The sequence below is a fragment of the Arachis hypogaea genome, chromosome 15 (genome assembly GCF_003086295.3).
Source record: "Arachis hypogaea cultivar Tifrunner chromosome 15, arahy.Tifrunner.gnm2.J5K5, whole genome shotgun sequence".
NCBI lineage: Eukaryota > Viridiplantae > Streptophyta > Magnoliopsida > Fabales > Fabaceae > Arachis > Arachis hypogaea.
The window spans coordinates 150398271-150416691 of NC_092050.1; the positions used below are offsets into that span (position 1 = coordinate 150398271).

At 29.7% G+C, this 18421-nt stretch overlaps 2 protein-coding genes across 7 annotated transcripts; one reads left to right on the plus strand and one right to left on the minus strand.

The window, feature by feature from the left end:
* Positions 1-1912: 1912 nt before the first annotated feature.
* On the plus strand, positions 1913-8067 carry LOC112751302 (NAC domain-containing protein 75). Of its 3 annotated transcripts, none has more exons than XM_025800384.2 (7): positions 1913-2150; positions 2841-3152; positions 3462-3639; positions 3921-4519; positions 5059-5334; positions 6247-6354; positions 7306-8067. In XM_025800384.2, exons 2-7 carry the CDS (start codon positions 3018-3020, stop codon positions 7393-7395), a joined length of 1386 nt encoding a protein of 461 aa, XP_025656169.1. In that variant the 5' UTR covers positions 1913-2150; positions 2841-3017; the 3' UTR covers positions 7396-8067. The 3 variants fall into 3 exon arrangements, with proteins under 3 accessions (XP_025656169.1, XP_025656168.1, XP_025656170.1); XM_025800383.2 differs by having other exon boundaries at positions 2007-2266; XM_025800385.3 differs by lacking the exon at positions 1913-2150 and adding an exon at positions 2418-2524.
* A 5330-nt stretch (positions 8068-13397) lies between these two features.
* On the minus strand, positions 13398-18087 carry LOC112751303 (general transcription and DNA repair factor IIH subunit TFB5). Of its 4 annotated transcripts, none has more exons than XM_025800386.3 (5): positions 17653-18087; positions 15631-15856; positions 15378-15434; positions 14776-14841; positions 13398-14550 (listed from the first exon to the last, which is right to left on the minus strand). In XM_025800386.3, the coding sequence occupies exons 4-5, from the start codon at positions 14808-14810 to the stop codon at positions 14373-14375; spliced, it is 213 nt and encodes a 70-aa protein (XP_025656171.1). In that variant the 5' UTR covers positions 14811-14841; positions 15378-15434; positions 15631-15856; positions 17653-18087; the 3' UTR covers positions 13398-14372. The 4 variants fall into 4 exon arrangements, with proteins under 4 accessions (XP_025656171.1, XP_072073997.1, XP_072073999.1 ...); XM_072217896.1 differs by having other exon boundaries at positions 17554-18087; XM_072217898.1 differs by having other exon boundaries at positions 15631-15987; positions 17653-18078.
* Between the last annotated feature and the right edge of the window lie 334 nt (positions 18088-18421).

Consider the following 18421-nt stretch of genomic DNA (forward strand, 5'->3'; position numbering starts at 1 on the left):
ATAAATATGTATTGATTCAGCATATAAAAAATAAATATGAATAAAGACAACTTTTCCGTAGCAATATTGCTATCATCCCAAAGAATTATTTAAGTCCACCACTTTTTCACTTTTCCCTCCATCTTAACCAATTTTATATAGATAAATAAAGGAAATATATAATATAAGGTGAAAATTCAAGTGAAGTCGACTTCATGTGAAGTTAATATCTGAGAACTGTTAGATAAAAAATTAGTTAAATAAGTCAAATCATCTAACAGCTCTTAGATATCAACTTCACGTGAAGTCGACTGCACCTGAGATTTCACTGTAATATAATGCCAAGTAAATTTGTTTTCAAAACTGTTAAAAAACAATTTGGTACTTGTAATCCAAGTTACAAGCATAGATTATTACTATTTAATTATATTTTAGATAATAATTATATTTAAGGTAAATTGTATAGGTAGGTAACTAATTAGAAGAGGTGGTGGCGTGGTCCATCAAGTACTATACACACACTGCTTTGTCTTGTTTATCAAGCAACCTCCTAAATAATCAATCTCTCTCTCTCTCTCTCTTGCAATGTGTGAGTGTTTGTGCATAAAACATTCATGGCAAAAGCATCATCATGATCCATTTTCAGCACTCCATCCACCTCAAAACCCATGTGAGTTCCTATCATCCCTTTTTCCCATATCTCTCTTTCTCTCTTTTTATATTCACATACATTAATCAATAATCGGTTATGTGAATTATATATATAATGAGTGTAATTAATTTCTCCCTTAATAATATATATGTCGTCGTTATTACTCTAAGCTCCTACCCTTATGACACGTCACGCCTATTAACGTGTAATCACTAATCCTTTTCATTAGTGATGATTAGTGATACTAGTTTTCTATTTGCTTTTTTTTTTCTTTAATTTGTTTGACTATGAAAGAGTTAAACTACTGTAAATTAATGATAGAAACACATAATTTAAGAGAATTATGTTCCAATATCATACAGCGTAAAAATATTTGTATTTCTTTGACATATATCATCAACTCATAATTTATTTATTATTGAATAATATTTATAAGAGATCTAGACCAATCTTATCTATGATAAATAAATTGTGGGTGAAAAATATACCATTTGATATTATCTTCACAAGAATGGTTATGTTTATAATATGTTCTTTTATGTAAGAATTTTTATTTATTTTATATCAATTTTTTTTAGAATAATCAAAAATAGAATTCTAGACTCTAAAATTATAAAAATTCTGATATTATATTATAATATTATTTTTTAATTTAAATTAATAAAAAATTTATAAATAATTATATCTACTCTAACAGAGTTGTTAATATATCTATTAATAGTTAAAAAATGTACGATATTTAGTATAATTGATTAGTTACACATAATAAAATTTAAATAATTTTAATTATATGAAAATAGATAAATGAAAAAATTGTAAAATATCAAAAAAATATTTAATTATTTTATTGATTCTTATAATTTTACCAAATTTATAATTAAATGCTTATATTTCTTTTTACTTTCAATTGGATCTTATACTACTTTTAATTTTGTAACAAGATCCTTTTTAATCTAAAAAATATTAGAGTTAATTGAATATTTTTTCGTAAATTAAAGGTATCACAATTAAAAATATAATTAGATCTTTGATTATTTATTTTTTAAAAGAAATATTTCGTTAATTTTAATATTTTTTATATAAAAAAATTTAATTACAAAATTAAAAACAATAAAAAAATTTAATTCAAAAAAATATATAAAAATTTAATTATAAATTTAATAAAATTATAAAGATCAATACAATAATTAAAATATAAAAAAATACACTAAATAATGCATCAAATCGAATAATTACATGTAGATGTATAATATACGTAAAGATATAGAGACAAAAATTCTTGGGTTGGTAATTGGTACACACTTGAAAAGGGGATCGTCAATAGTAACTAGAAGATGAGAGGCATATATATATATGTATGTATATATATATATGTATGTATATGTGGCATAGCTTTTTTGCTTTTTGATGTAGTCAAGGGTCTCTCAAAAGAAAGGAGTAGCTTAGCTTGAAGAATTGAAGACCTTGCTTCAATAACTTTGAGCTTTATTAATTAATTAGCTAAGAAAAAACCAACCAGGTTTTCTCTCTTTTATCTCTTTTCTCTTTCCGTATTCTTCTTCTTCTTCTTCTTGATCTCAAAATTTAATTAACTAGAAGCAAAGTGTTAAAGCAACTACTACTCTATCTATATGTGTAAGTGTGCTTCCTTCTCCTTTTTCTTTTATTATTATTATATTCATATTCATCACTTCCTTCTATCTATTCTCTGCTAATTTCCATGGTTAAAGCACAGGTTTATAGCCTCACACTTTTCCTCTTTTTCTTAGTTTCTTGTTTCTTCTCAATATTTTCCCTTTTCTCCGGTTTTTCCTGCATATTCTCCTCTTTCTTTTGCAGATATTTTCTTTTCGAGTTCATGTTTTCAATCATCTTCTTTTGTCCATATTCAAGGTTCTTTGTTTTTTTTATTTTTTCAAAATTTTATTTAATTTTAATTTTTCTCTTCCTTTTATTTATTTATGTTCATGTCCAGTTTTTTCAATCGGATAATAATCATTCTCCTCATGCATATCTTATCAACTTGTTCCAAAAAAATTAAAAAAAAAAATTCCAGTTCTTATTTTATTTTATTTCTTGGTATATATGCCTTTCAAGTCACTGCAATTTATTATATATAATCTATCCGAGTATCTTTTATTTTTATTTAATTTTAATTTTTTTGTATATTGATCTGAATGGTTGTAATTCTCAATATTCTTTTTTGCAGCAACAAGATATTATTGAAGAAACAAGGACACATGCTCATTTGTGGTGGAGAACTGTTCCATAGAAAAAGAGATCTTCAAATAATTGAAGAAGCTATATCAACTTCTTCTTCGTCTTCCTTCTTCTTCTCGTGTTTTTATATCAACAACAATAACAGTGCAAATTGCGAGTCGCCGCCATGAATAATAATAAGATAAGCAACTTGAGCTCCGTGAGTAGCTCCGATCTCATAGATGCCAAGCTTGAAGAGCATCAGTGGTGTGGAGGATCCAAGCAGTGCCCCGGTTGCGGCCACAAGTTTGAATCCAAACCGGTATGATTCAAAAATAAAAATATTAGATAATTAATATTCTCATTATGGAAAGCAATTAATTTCTTTGTTTTTTTTTTTAAACTCACTTATTATATCATCACTAAATTAAAGTTTTAATTTAGCATTAATGTGTTAAAGTTTTTTATCCACTCTCTCTTTATTGATATCTCTTTAATTTGTTCTCTCCAATCTATCTTTCTTTATTTCTTTCTCTACTCCTTCTTTTGCTTTCTTTTTATTTTTTTATTTTTTGTTTTAATTTAAATTTAAATTTTGCTTGAAAATAAACTATTATTATTATTATTACAGGATTGGCTAGGTTTACCAGCAGGAGTGAAGTTTGATCCAACAGATCAAGAACTAATAGAGCATCTTGAAGCCAAAGTGGAGTCAAAGAACATGAAATCACACCCTTTGATAGATGAATTCATTCCCACCATTGAAGGTGAAGATGGGATTTGTTACACCCATCCTGAGAAACTTCCAGGTATGTATATATGTTACATACATTTATTTATATAATTATTTTAATACTTGAGAACTTTATAACATTTAAATGCCAACATTTCTAAATTATTTTTGTTTAGTAATTATTATTAATCATATATTATTGTATTTACAAAATTAAATCTCTCCTTGTATTAACAAAAAAAAAAAGGATCAAAATAGAAATTTAAGCAAAAGGGTTTGTGTTGTTGTTGAAGTTAGTTCAGCTAAGTGAACCTAACTTTGATTTTTTTTTTTTTCAAATTATTATTATGTTATTAGGAGTAACAAGAGATGGATTAAGTAAACACTTCTTCCATAGGCCTTCAAAGGCATACACAACAGGAACAAGAAAGAGGAGAAAGATTCAAAATGAGTGTGACTTGCAAGGTGGAGAAACAAGGTGGCATAAGACCGGTAAAACAAGACCGGTCATGGTTAACGGAAAACAGAAGGGTTGCAAGAAGATTTTGGTACTCTACACTAACTTCGGCAAGAATCGGAAGCCGGAGAAGACGAATTGGGTGATGCATCAATACCATTTGGGGCAACATGAGGAGGAGAAAGAAGGAGAGCTTGTTGTGTCTAAGATATTCTACCAAACTCAGCCTAGGCAGTGTAATTGGTCGTCCGATCGGAGCGCCACCACCACCATCGCAACGGCCGAAGGGAGTGGAGAGCCATTACAAAATAGTAGAAGGGATAGTGGGAGTGGAAGTTGTTCTTCTAAGGAAATTAACATCGGTCATAGGGATGAGATGTCTGCTGTGGTTGGAGTTAATAATACTCCAATCACGAGCTTCACTCATCCCTTGGACATTCATCATCACCTCAAATCGGATCATTTTAGCTTCATTCCATTTAGGAAAAACTTTGATGAGGTATGTTTTAATATTTATTATGAATTAGGATCAAGTTCTTATAAGTAATTGTTGTTTACATAACAAGTTGAAATTTGATGGATTTTAGCCACCTTTATGAATTAATATCAGTGATGAAGATGTTTCACTTATAATGATAAGCTTTATTGTTGTTGATTGATCCACCAAACATATAACAAGTCACTGGATTTTTTCAACAATTAAAAAAAAAAAAAAAACCCAAAATAGTGAAAAACATGAAAGCATATATAGCATATAAATATATATATATTGCTTGGGTAGAACGCATGAAATTGTGGTGTATGGACATGGCGTGTGATCATAGATGAGTGTCATTCCCAACCACTAATTGTTTTTCTTCACCTACCACTGAAAATTCTCTAACTAATTAATTAACAGAAAATTAGAACCATATATAGACTCATGCAAAAGTCATATAATTAATGAAAACAAAAAATTGATATGTATGTATTTGAGTAGTGACGGTTTAATTAACAGTTGCAAATGATATATCATATGGTTGGGAGGATTTTCATCAGGTTGGAATAGGAGAGGCTTCAACAGCAAGAGAAGTTCAAGCATCAGGGTCATGTGATGAAGTAGTACATGAACATGTAAATCATCATCATCAGCAACAACAACAACATCATCATCATCAACATCATCAAATTGCAACATCGGCATTCCATATAAGTAGGCCTTCACATCCAATCTCTACCTTGATATCTCCACCACCACTTCACCACACATCCATCATCTTAGACGATAATTCCTACCAAGTCTCCAGAATAATGCTCCAAAATGAACATTTCCAGGTTAGTAATTAATTTTATGTAGTAATAATCATTTTTTACAAATTTATTATATACATTAAATCATATTAAAAGAAACCAAAGCATGGAGTTAATTAATTAGCAGTATTTCTTTTTCAACAACTATTTCTTTTTCCCTCTCCCCCCTCTCTCTCTCTTATTATCTATCTATATAAAATTAGTAAAAAAAATTTCCAACATATTAAAACTATATTTAATTTATTATAAAAAATGCTATGTATATAAAAAAATTAGTTATTTATATATCAATATTTGTATATTATTTTATTTATTTTTAATGTATATTTTATATTATAATATGTATTTTGTATAAATAATTAATTTAATAACTGATTTTTTACTATCCCTTAGCATGATGCTTTTAAGTTTAAAATAGTCATGGAAAGATTTTTATGCAAATAAAAAGCAATTATATCTTAAAATAAATCTATAATAATAATACTAGTGAAAAGAAAGAGTAAAAAATCAAGGTGCAAGATGAGTTCATAATCTATAATGTATAACAATATATAATAATAGTAAATAATAATTAAAAAGGAGAGAAGAAAGAGTTATTTAGGGTATATTTGTGGTGCAATAAATAAAAAGAATGAGTTAAGATGTGATGAGAGAGTAGTAGTAGTATAGGAAGCAATTAAGTTCTGCATGGCATTGTGCATGAGTCAAGAGTAATCAAGTATAGTTGAAATTAAAGGGTTTATTTTTTGAGTGCTTGCTAAATAAAACACAAGCATTGAAAACTGTCTTTTTCACTTTTTGTATGTTATTACTAATAATTTATTATTGTGTGTGTGTGTGTTGAACATTATGATTGAGAAGTGTGTTTTGAAATCTTGATTGTTATATTGACCCTTTGAAAATGGAACTATGATATGGATACACATGGCATGGCAGCAACAACAACAACAACAACATCAACACCATCATCATAAAATTGGAGCAAGGTCTGCGTCTGGTTTGGAGGAACTCATCATGGGGTGCACTTCTTCTGATATCAAAGAGGTATATATAATATATATATATGTAACCCTTTTTTGACTCCGAATTCTATGAATTGAGCTACTTTGTGTGTTTATATATGCTAAGCCAATCAAATTTTCTCCCTAACATTTTGTTTTCTAAATATTATAATGAGAATAATGCTAGAGCTTAATTTTTTTTCAATATTAATTAATTTCTTAGAATTATTTACTTATATATCTTAAATAATAAATTCTTCACTAAAAATCTTAAATTTTAATATTTCAAAAAATAAAAAATTTTAAAATTAAAAAATATTGATTAATTAAAAATTATTTTTTTTAATTTTTTTTATTATAATGATTGGAGTTTTTCTAAGATTTTTGGTTAAGAATTCAAGGAATGCAATATTTTACGCTTCTATAATTTTCAATGCAAGCAATTCAATTTCTATAAGTTTTTAAAACCTATTTTTAAAGATTAGTTAACTAATAACTATATTGAGAAAGTTTCTTTAAAATAAAGGTTTTGTAAGCTCTTAGGGTCTTTTATTAAGCCTATTATTGTAATTATAAATAAGTTAAATTTGGTTAAAGGTAATAATGAGTTAAAATTCTCCTTTCTTTTTAAAATCCATTCTTTGGACTTAGCTTGATAATTAGCAAAATATACCCTTGACTTTTGACTATGAGTTGGAAAAGATGATATTATTCCAGACAAAATCCATTTTCTTGTCTTGTGGTTGATAAAAAAGAGAATATGATATTAAATTATTATTTTAGAGGAGTGTTAGGAGTTAGCAGAATTTGTGATGTTTAGCCATCAATTAACCATCATCAATATTTTTAATAGTGTGAAATAAAATCTAATGGTATATGATTAATCATTTTTTCTTTAATAATTAAGTACTAACCAAATTTCAACAAAAGTACTGGTCCTTAAACTTTCTCTAAAACTAAACCCTAACCCTAATCTTTTGATTTTTGTATGTAGGAGTCATCCATCACAAACACACAAGAAGCTGAATGGTTGAAATACTCTTCCTATTGGCCAGACCCTGACAACCCGGATCATCATGGGTAGAACAAAGAGTCAATCAATTTTTTTTTTAACAAAAAAAAAAAAAGAAAAAAGGGAGAAGAAAGAGAGAATAAACAAAACCACAGAGACACCATCATTGTCATCATCATTAATGCTTGAAGCCTCCCTTAAGTTTCCTTTCAACAAGAAAAGGACAAGGAAATCATCATCCAAATAGTTTTCTTTTTTTTTTTTCCTTTTTTTTTAATTATAATTTTTTCTCTTTTTCTTTCTTTTCCAATGAGGCCTGTTTATAATTATAACAGTGTTTTACACTGGACAAGCTGGAAAGAAAAGGAGAGAAAAAAAAAATAGAAAGAACAAAGAGGAAAAGGAAAGAAAATCAAAGAAGAGAAAAGAAAAGAAAACACCAAGAAAAGCTGCTCTTAGTTCTGACAAGAACATATAGAGAGGAACAGAGAACCAAAGATGCATGAAAATCATCACTATTTTGATTACAATATATATATACCTAGTATTCATATTATTATTTTATTATTTCTATAAATGTTTGTACAATTTATTTTTTACTTTTCTCTCTTTTTTTTATTTTTAATTTATAATAGAAATATATAGCAATGAGTTTGTGCAAACTGCAAACCACCTTGTTACTTGTGCTTTGGTTACTCACTTTGTTATTATTAATTATATATAGCAAAGTATAAATTATTCTTATACTAGTCCCTTTTATGTTTCTATATATTTGTGTATAGAGGAATGAAAATGGGCAAAAGAGTATGTCATAGAGCTTTACCTTCTCTACTTCTTTTTCACATTTTTTGAAAGGTTTAGAAAGGAATCATGTAGCTTTCACTTTATCTTTTAGAAATTTTATTATTGATTAGGAGCTTTACATGGAACCTTAAGCGGTGCAAGAATTTTCAGATTAAGTGTGGTGTCAGTTTCAAATTATAGTTGTTTGTCGCAAAATGAAAATATTTGACAATAAAAAAAATATTAATAACAAACTTTTAAAAAATTTTATTTTTATTTAATACACCATGTAATAAATAAATATTAAATAAAATAATTTTAGACTGTTTAAACTAATTATTGTTTATCTTTCTAATATTATTGATCAAAAAATGTGTACATGATATCATAAGGCAAATAATAATTAATTAAATGCATAAAGCAAGTGTTTAATTAGTTTCCATTTTTACACTAGATATATAGGACCTAATAACCATGCATAGTGTCATATATTATTCCCAATAATTTGATGATCACATGCCTTTCAAAGCGTGGAATGTGACATATATATATACACCACAAATGCTTTAGAAAATATACTATTAATGATTAATATTTCGTGAGTAAAGATTCAGGTAATTGAATTTTCAAATTTGACACATGACTCAATGTAGTCTTTCAAATTTCAATTGATCTAAAATAGTTCTTTAAATTTAATTTATTCTCTTCAATTTTCAAGACCCAATTCAGTATCTCAAAAAGGAGAAGTGGGTAGTTAAATTTAAGGAACAATTTTAGGCCAATTAAATTTTGAGGGAGACCAAAATTGAACATGTATATATACAACTTTATTTTGCATTTGGTACCTTGATTTTCTTTGGAACATGCACAACTAACAGGCAATGCGTTTAATTTACTATGATTTAAATTAAAGTAGTTAGAATTTGATCTAATTTAGTTGATTTTATGCTGAATTTTATATCTTTATCATTTATATTATTTAATCAATTATTATTGTAATTCCTTTATTTATACAATTAAATCTTTTATTTGATTCATATTTAAATTTAATATACTTTTCATTCAAAAAATCTTCATAATGTATAAAGTTTTCCATAGTTTAATCCATTCCTTACTCATTAAGAAGTTGCTTAGAAAGCAATTAATTATAACTTTCTTTGCACATCCCATTTCACTAATCTCCATGCATGTCTACTACACCATGTTATGCTTTCTCATGCATATATTAATAATCTGCACTAATAACTAAGAACACTCTTAGCTTGGAGCCTTTTATACTAGTGTTGATGAGGTTTTTTTCTTAATAGAAAGAAAATTTACTTTAAGAGATGAAGTTCAATAAGATCTTTTAGTTTCCATGGGTCCCTTAGCTTAATTATCATAAAATATACCAACAATTTAATTATTTTCTCTTGTTAGAGAATCATTAGAATCATTTTAGATTAGTTAGTATCGTTTATATTTATATAGCATATCTGTATATTAATTGTAGGATTTTATACTTTTATTACTTTGATTCTTCTGGCACCTATATATACCCCTTATACATAATGCATAAACACACTTTCTTCAGATTACTCTCTTGTTCTCTTGTTCGTAACATGTCTTTTGTACCTAACATGAAAATGAGTAAATGACTGAAGATGACTATATATATTCTCTTTAAGCTCCACTTTACTAAAGACATTTATCAACAAATTGATATGATAGAGGAGGAGGGAACCGAAGTTCAAAACCCTTGATGAACAAAATCTTTAGTTTGATTTTGAATAAACAAAACAATGCAAGCTAGATTTTATTGGTGAAGAAGTTTCTATCTTTTCTTCTTTCTCATGTTTGGTTCTTCTTAATAAGAAAGAGATAAGAGAGTGATATTACTAAGAGACATAGGCTTCTTTATTGCTTTATTCTGTCTTAGATTCGAGCTTTTTTCCCCCTCAATATGTATTATTATTATTTATAGAGTAATAAAGATAGATGTAGTTATCCCATTGAGAGAGAAAGAAAGAGAAAGAGAGAGTGTATGTGTAACGTGCATGTGTTAATTCTATATATATATATACTTGTTCTTTTTCTTTCATGGGACATGCATGCAATAATAAAGCTAAAATATATAAATGAAGTTGAAGAGAGAGAAAGAGAGGGCAATTTCATTGTAGTTTCTGAAGAGGGGAAGGGAATAAAGAGGGAATTGAATGAACATGGAATAATAACAAGACAAGAATAAACTTTTTATGTGCTTTTGTTTCTGTGCTACTCCTTTTTAAATCACCACGTACCATTCCCTCCATCTACTACTCCAATCTTCTTAGTTATGTATCTTCCCTAACTATTGCTACATCATTAACCTTTAATTAACATAATAATTTGATTTTTTAATACTTTGTTAAAATTAGTTTTAGTAGCAAACTTTAAGTGACAATAACGGCTACTATTTTCTTGAGTTTTTTTTTTTTTTTTTTGCAATTATATATATGTTATAACGATAAATTATAGAATTTTTACGATTATAAAAGATGTCTTTGTCAATATTTTAGTAACAAAACACGATTAATATTTAATTGTTAGTATAATATGTTATTAGGAGCTATTTTTGTCGTTAAAAATAATACATCGCCACTAAAATTAATTTTTTTTTATGGTGATTCACTAATTCTTTTCCTGCATTAAAAATAGCACAAAAAAAATCAACTATTTTTATTTAAATAATACATTTTGATAGAATATTTGTATGTTACTTTTACATCACTACCAATAGTGTATAAGAATTAAACTCGTCTATATTTAACTAATAAGCGCATTGTAATATAAAATTATATATATGTATAACGGCTTTGGATCTGGTACAAACACAATCAAGTGCTGTGAGAATCTTACTATTTCTCAGATTGATATAAAGGTTTGAACAAATTAGGTTTTGTGTGGTATGTTATGATTTAAATAAACAAGGGATAGAAAGAATGAGATGGTGGTGGGTTGGTGGCATATGAGATTAGAAAGAGGAAGGTGTCTCTTTCCACATGCAATTTTAAATTTAAAGGAGCAACCCCCTAAAAAGGTGATATTCAGTTCTTTCACTTTTATGGAAGATTTTGGTGTGCTTTTAAAGGGGGATCAAAGGAGGATAGATATATCATATATGAAGTACTATAGCAGAATTAGGGTTTCTTGGTATGCCAAAGATTTGGTGGTAGTGCTAGTGCAAGAAGGAATATAAGTATATAACAACATGTAATTGGTTTTTTTTTTTTTTTTTTTGTCTGTCGTATCTTCAATCCGACAAGTTAAGGACTGATTGTCGGAGATCTGAATTCTATTTAAGGGTTTATTGTTGGCCAATGAATTATTGTATATACAAGACGAAAACCCACAACATTTATTTAAGCGGACGAGTCGAACAATTTAAATTGGTTCTCAACATGGTAATGCTATCCAACTTTCTTTTATCCTTCAACAAACAATAAGGGCCCATCAGCTTTTTGGGCTGCTTAGTCCATTCTGAAGACCCTACCATCCACTTCATGCTTTCAATTTTTCACACCTAGATATTTTTTCCCTCCAAAAACTATTATTTATCACATATGTCTTGCATTTTTTGTTTATATAGTAAACAATTTTAGTAAAAATCAACTAAAAAATCAGCTACTGACATGAAGAGCATGTTATGAGTTTCATAGGATCAATACCTGAAAAAAATTTCTACATGAAGGCCAATATTGGTATATTAAGCCTTGAGCTCTGAACCAATAAAAAAGGTTGCTCTCTCAGCATATGCTGCAAAGTGTTTTTTTTTTTTTTTTTTTTTTCTTTCTTAAACAATATCAGATCCATTTCTATAGTTTTTAATTGCCATTAGATGCCAATTGCATATATCATCCTCTAGCTATGTAAATTCTCCATTTTCACGATTTGATTGAGTAGAGAATAAGTTTGGTTTGCTTAACTATATATTAATTGTCTATAATGGAAACAGAGGTTCTCATTTAACTGAAAACCAAATAAAGCCGTGTGCAGTATAAAAATGGTAAAAAGATGCATGAGTATTCTCAGAATTTGCTATAATGTAAAACTTTGTTGGAACTTATATGGGAAATATTAATTATACAATTCAAAAGCAAGTAACAACCAACAATTTGGTGTTACTTGTTTTAGGGTTGTATAATCAAGTATTTGTCGACGTATATACACATATACAAATCTATCTCTTAAACTATTATATATTGATCGCAAATGTTATAACTAACTTGCAATACTATACAAGATATATAGCCTATTTTTCTAATAATTTTTATAATAAATTATCTCATAGATACGTCATAATTCACATCAACTACATGTTGGATGGGTTCAATTGTATAAATTCGACCCATTAATAAATGTTGAAGGAGGCATCAAAGCCATCATCCTAACTAATTTTGATCTTATAATTACCTGTTAATCTGGGCTAATAACAAGGCCCATAAAGACTTAAGGAGGAAAGAATCATTCATGTAAAATAACTTTTTCAGCTTTTCATACCCAATACTCGGGCTTGCACACGGTACAGGTAACGACGATCATGTGAATATGAAATAAAATATCGGCTTAAGAAACAAAAACTTAAAAAGAATATGAAATAAAAAATTGAGCAAACAACTAAATTGGATATTAAAAATTTTAATCAGGTATTTTATTTTTTAATATATTTTTTTTAATTTAGAAATGTTTAAAAATTATTCCGGTTAAAAGGATTGATTCCTCCAGAAATTAATTTATCTTATAACGATATTTTTAAAAAATTTAATTATTTTATAATAAAATTTGTTAAAGACTTATTTATCAAACGCATACTAAAATATAATTGTAAGCAGCAGAGGGATCAATCTTGGAATAATCCTGAAAGACTTTCTGAATAACAAAAATTTGCCGAGAAACAAAAGGTGTTGTCCAGTCTAATTTTTTCTTTTAAATCAATTTAGATGTTTATTCAAATAAAATAATGTAGAAAGGTGTTGAGAAAACTTTGAACCGTTTCTGCAATTAATTAGTTAAATATAGCAAGACGTTGAAAAAAATGATATCTGGTTGTAAGGTACTAAACTAAGGTTTGGGTCCATCTTGTCGTGCAAGTATTTCTCTCTCAAGTTGAACCTTGATGAAGGGGTATCTTTTTTTTTTTTCCTTTTAAAATATATATTTCTGAATATTATGTAAATTTGACTAGGTCACCCCAAACTAAGCGTGACCATCACGACAGTATAGAATACTCAATACTCATTCATTATATATATCATACTTTGTTTCACTTTACCATCATACACTTCACTTCAGTTAATTAAATTCCACTTTCATATAAGATTTTTGTCATCTTGAACCCTTAATATATTACAACTAATATGAGTACTCCTCTTAAGCTAGGCGCTGCTTTCGGCTTTGGAACCATGTTTGGAGCCCTAATGAGTAGAGGTGCAAGAAATTTCCACTGCCATAGGGCATGTTATGCTGGCCACCATCCATGTCGCCGCCACCACCATCACCATCATCATGATCATAACCAAGAAGCTCAACAAAAGGAAGTGGCTGTGGCAGAAGATGCTCCAAAGGTTGAGGAAACTAGTGCAACTAATTAGTAGCAATATACTGTTGTTATGTGCACTACATATCTATTAAACCTATTCTTGTTGCACCAAATCTCAGTAATGGTGATGTTGTAGTTTGTAGGTTTTGGAGTTGTGCTGTATGAGCTATATGTGATCAATAACAGTATTTAATTTTACTATATAATATACCAAGTCCTGTTTAAATATTTGATTTGATTATTATTCGGATTTTACTCGGATGTCAATACTTGGAATCAATACATTCACTATTTAAAGGAAATTGCAACACAATTCAAAGTGCACAAAAGTTGCAGAGAGCTTTAAAAGAATGTTTACATTTTTTGTAAGTTTGAAACACAAGGAATTAGCCCTCACCCCTATCAAGATTTATATGGTTTGGTTTCTTCTTTGGCCAAAAAATGGCTGCAATGAAGATTAATCATGCATGAAAGAACAATAAGCAAAAACAAGCATATAGAAGATGGAACCTCTAAAGTGCATGGTTCCTTTGGTGTGTAAAGCACACAAATTCAATATTAACAACAATACATCATATTTCCCTCTGAAGAAGTTTGGTTACAAGAAAGGGCCTTAACAGATTCAATTAAAAAAAAAGTGTAAACATGTTCAATGTAGTTCAATGCAGGTATAACATGATATGATGATGAAATAGAAGCCCTTTTGGAATCAATTGGGCTTGACATAGGTATTGTCCTCTCTAAACTTGGCAATTTGACTTCTTATCATTTGTTCCACCTGGGGTTGAACAAACATGTGGGTACTATCCAAAATATGTATGATGAATTTGTCAGATGCAGGAAGTGAAGCATTCATATTGATGATATATTGAGCCATAGGTATGTCACTGCACAAGCCAATTTTGCTAATCTTTTTAGCAGAAAACATAATATAGATCTGCAACTGTGACTGCTGTTATCTCAGCTAATTACCAGAAAACCAAATCTAATGACACAAAATTCTCCAACAAATAAGAGCAAATCACTTACTACTCTCTCCATTAATAAATCTAACAGTACATAAGAAAGCTTTTCAAATAGGAACAACATGCACTAAGAAAGAAAAATGTTACCAGGAAATGAAAACTCCTTTAATGGCATTAACCATGATGTGTAACCTATTGCTTAAAAAATTTCTCCTGAAAAGAAACCAAGACCAAGTTATATGATAGTCAGCATTCACCAAAAGAGGTATCGAATACAAAGGCTACAAAATAAAAAGATTTGCTGAACTCAAGTCCTTCAACACTATGTGTGCATGATATTTAAAAGTATTAATCCAATGGCAGACTTGTATCAGATTAAACCCTAGATCCTTAATTTTCCGAGTAATGACTATGGTGATTCACTTTATCCTCTAAAGTGGATGCTGCACTTTACATAGAGGACCAATATCTCTGTTTTTAACCCCTTTTACAAGAGGCAGAGAGAATGCTACAATTTTCTGACAATCGAACAGTACATCGAACCATTCCGACTATAGATGTTCAACTAGTTCAATGGAATAAACCGATTACAATGAAATAATATATAATCACCAACTCAACACAAAAACATAAATATATTCTAATGTAAATCTAAAAATTGCACAAAAATTAAAAATTCAACATCATTATTCATTGTATTTGATTCCTATTATTAAAGCATAGGTAGCCTTCACAATTTCATTACTTACCTAAGTTGGTTATCAGGTGAAAAACTTGTCACTGTTGCGCTTGTTATATCAGAATACCTGGAAAACAAAATGATGCATATTAGTATTCAAGACAAAAATGAAAACTCAAAAACTCCACGAGCAAAGAAAATTAAACAATTGCTTGAACATCGTGATACACTATACAATGAAATTTTCAATTGTAAGCATCAAAGCTAATCCAAGGGCTTAAATAGAAATAACATCCCGAGCAAAGGATCAGAGGAGAGAGGACCTAGAACAGAGGCAGCGACGGAAGAACGACAGAGCGGAAGCAACCCCTACGACGGCGGCACGGGAGGAAGCGGTTTTCCTTCCTTTGTTGCTCACTACTTCTTGTTCTCAGCTGAGTCCCGTTTTTAATTTTTTGATCTTATTCTCAGATGGGTTGGGCTGGGCTTAGCAAGTCAGTTAGGCCCAAAAACAAAATAGAACTCCATTTGAGTTCAAGACTTGAAGAGCTGCACCAAATGGATTGGAATGGAGTTTAATAACCTCATAGTATGAGTGAGTAGGTACGTGATTTGTGTAATGGAGGCTTTGAAAACCGGACCGGTCATCGAACCGTTCTAGTCACTGGTTCACTGGTTTACTGGTCCAACCGGTCCAACCAGTGATTCAACCGAAAAAACCGTTTTAGAATAAAATAATAAATAAATTATAAATAAACATCCTAAAATATAATTATAGTATAATATAAATCTTAAAATATCTTCAAAATTTAAAACACTACATAAAATATCATCAACCTAATCTATATGATCTTATCAAAATATAAACTCAAAAATTAAATAGTAAAAAAACATATCTAAATATTAAATCCCAACATCATGATTTATCAATCATCAAAATCCACAAGAACTTGTTGCAAATTTGCTTCGGTGGATTAGGATTAGGATTAGCAGCATCATTCGAAATTAATAAAAGTTTTATTAATCTCTATTTGATTAATACTATTATCCAGAACTGAAATTAATAAAAGTTTTATTAATTAAAACAAAATTAAAGACCAGCCACAGCACAATGAAAAATAAAAAAATTATCAACATGACCATATCTAAATTCTGCCACCAACATTCAGCAACAAACAAAGCCAGCAAAACCAGCAATAATTAGGAGCCAGCAACTACAAATCAAAGCAAAACCAGTAACTACAAAACAAAGAAGTATCCATAACCAGATACAAAATTAAAGACTAGCCATAGCACATTGAAAAATCAAAAAATTATCAAGATGAGCATATCTAAATTCTGCCACCAACATTCAGCAACAAACAAAGAAATAAAAACAGCAGGACATTCAGCAGCAAAAACACCATTACCAACAGCATTCAGCATTCAGCAACAAAAATTATCATTCAGCAACAAACAGGGCATTCAACAACAAAAATTAGCATTCAACAACAAAGTGTGATCTTATCAAAATACAATCTCAAAAGTTAAATAGTAAAAAGAAATATCTAAATATTAAAAACCAACATGAAGATTTATCAATCATCAAAATCCATAAATTAGAACCTTGTGACTGACTATTATTCGAACTAGGTGGATTAGGATTAGCAGAATCATTTGAATTAGGAGGATTGGCAGACGAATTATTACTCAAACAGGCATTATAAGCAACTGCTTCTTGATTAATACTTTCATCCATAACTAAATTCAATAAATCATAATCCAAATTAAAAACAGCAACAGAACGGCTAGAAATCCAATAATCATCCATAAGACCATAGAACAGAATCAGTAACAAATCCATTACTCAATTTCAGAAACAAATCCATTACTCAATTTCAGAATCAGTAACAAATCAGTAACAAAAGCACATATTAGAACAGAATCAGTAACATATCAGAAATCAATCACTAACTTCAGAGTTCAGATTCACAAATCCCTAATTTCAGAAATTGCATATTTGAGTAATTTGAAATTTCAGAGTTCAGACCACTAACCTTGACTGAGAAATTATAAAAGCTAGAAATTATAAAACCAATCAGAAATATGGTTAAAGCATTTCATCAAACATGTTGAGTGCGGTAAAATTAAAATGAAATAAGAGAATCCAAAGCTTAATTTCAATGTGATAGAGAAGAGAACAAAACTATTGTAACTTTAATTTAATCTATGAAAAAATCCAAACCACTACCAAATCAAATAATTACTTATTGTAGTAGAAATCAGAAGTTGCAGAGTTTGAAGAAGAGTATTGGTGTTGTCTGTTGTGTGAGTGTATTGTCTGGTGGCTGGTTTAGGGAACTCACGGCGGGACAACAGAGAGCAGTTCGACGAGTGGAGCACGCGGGTTGGTCGCAGAGTTTGAAGCAGAGCAACGTGGCTTCCAGACGAACGCGAACGGTGAACGACGAGCGAACGCGAACGGTGAACGACGAGCGAACGCGAACGGCGAAGAACGCGAACGAAGACGCGAACGTGAACGGCAAACAAACGGCGACGGAAGCGTGGCTGAGCAGACAAAGACGACGGACGCCGAGCTCGAGGAAGCAACCGCGATCGGTGACAGCGAACAGGGGTTGAAGACTTCGAGCACGAGGGAAGCTAGATGACGGATGGCGAGCTTTGAGTGCGACGGACGGCAGCAGTATGCCCCTCCTTGTGGCGGTGGTGTAGGCTTACAGTGCTAGGGTTTTGTGGTTAGGTTTGTGATTTCTGACTGAAAGAAAGAAAGGGAGAACGGGAGAAAAGAAACGAAGGAGCTTCCCTTTTTGTGTAAACCGGCCGGGTTCCGGTTCGATCTGACCGGCCGGTTCTCGTCCGATTCAACGGTTTTTAGCCAGTTTTCTGATTGTCAATTTTATATGCCTGACCGGACCGTTAATACTGCCGGTTCGCGGTTAAGCCGGTCCGATCCGGTTTTCAGAACATTGGTAATGGCCAAAAATAAAAAAGAAATATAGTATTTCTAAAAAAATCACCTATTATTAATAAACTAAAAATACAACATTCATTGTTTAATAAGGATGTTCAAGGATCAACCTTTTAAAATTATAATACATGTAAAATATAATAATA

Bases quoted from the DNA above. Each gene is read 5' to 3' on its own strand.
- LOC112751302 (XM_025800384.2), top strand. From the start codon at position 3,018: ATGAATAATAATAAGATAAGCAACTTGAGCTCCGTGAGTAGCTCCGAT. The intron at 3,640-3,920 runs GTATGTATATAT...TTATGTTATTAG, and splicing joins CCATCCTGAGAAACTTCCAG to GAGTAACAAGAGATGGATTA. The intron at 4,520-5,058 runs GTATGTTTTAAT...GATTTTCATCAG, and splicing joins TTAGGAAAAACTTTGATGAG to GTTGGAATAGGAGAGGCTTC.
- LOC112751303 (XM_025800386.3), bottom strand. From the start codon at position 14,810: ATGGTTAATGCCATTAAAGGAGTTTTCATTTCCTG. The intron at 14,551-14,775 runs GTAACATTTTTC...TGGCTTGTGCAG, and splicing joins AAAGGAGTTTTCATTTCCTG to TGACATACCTATGGCTCAAT.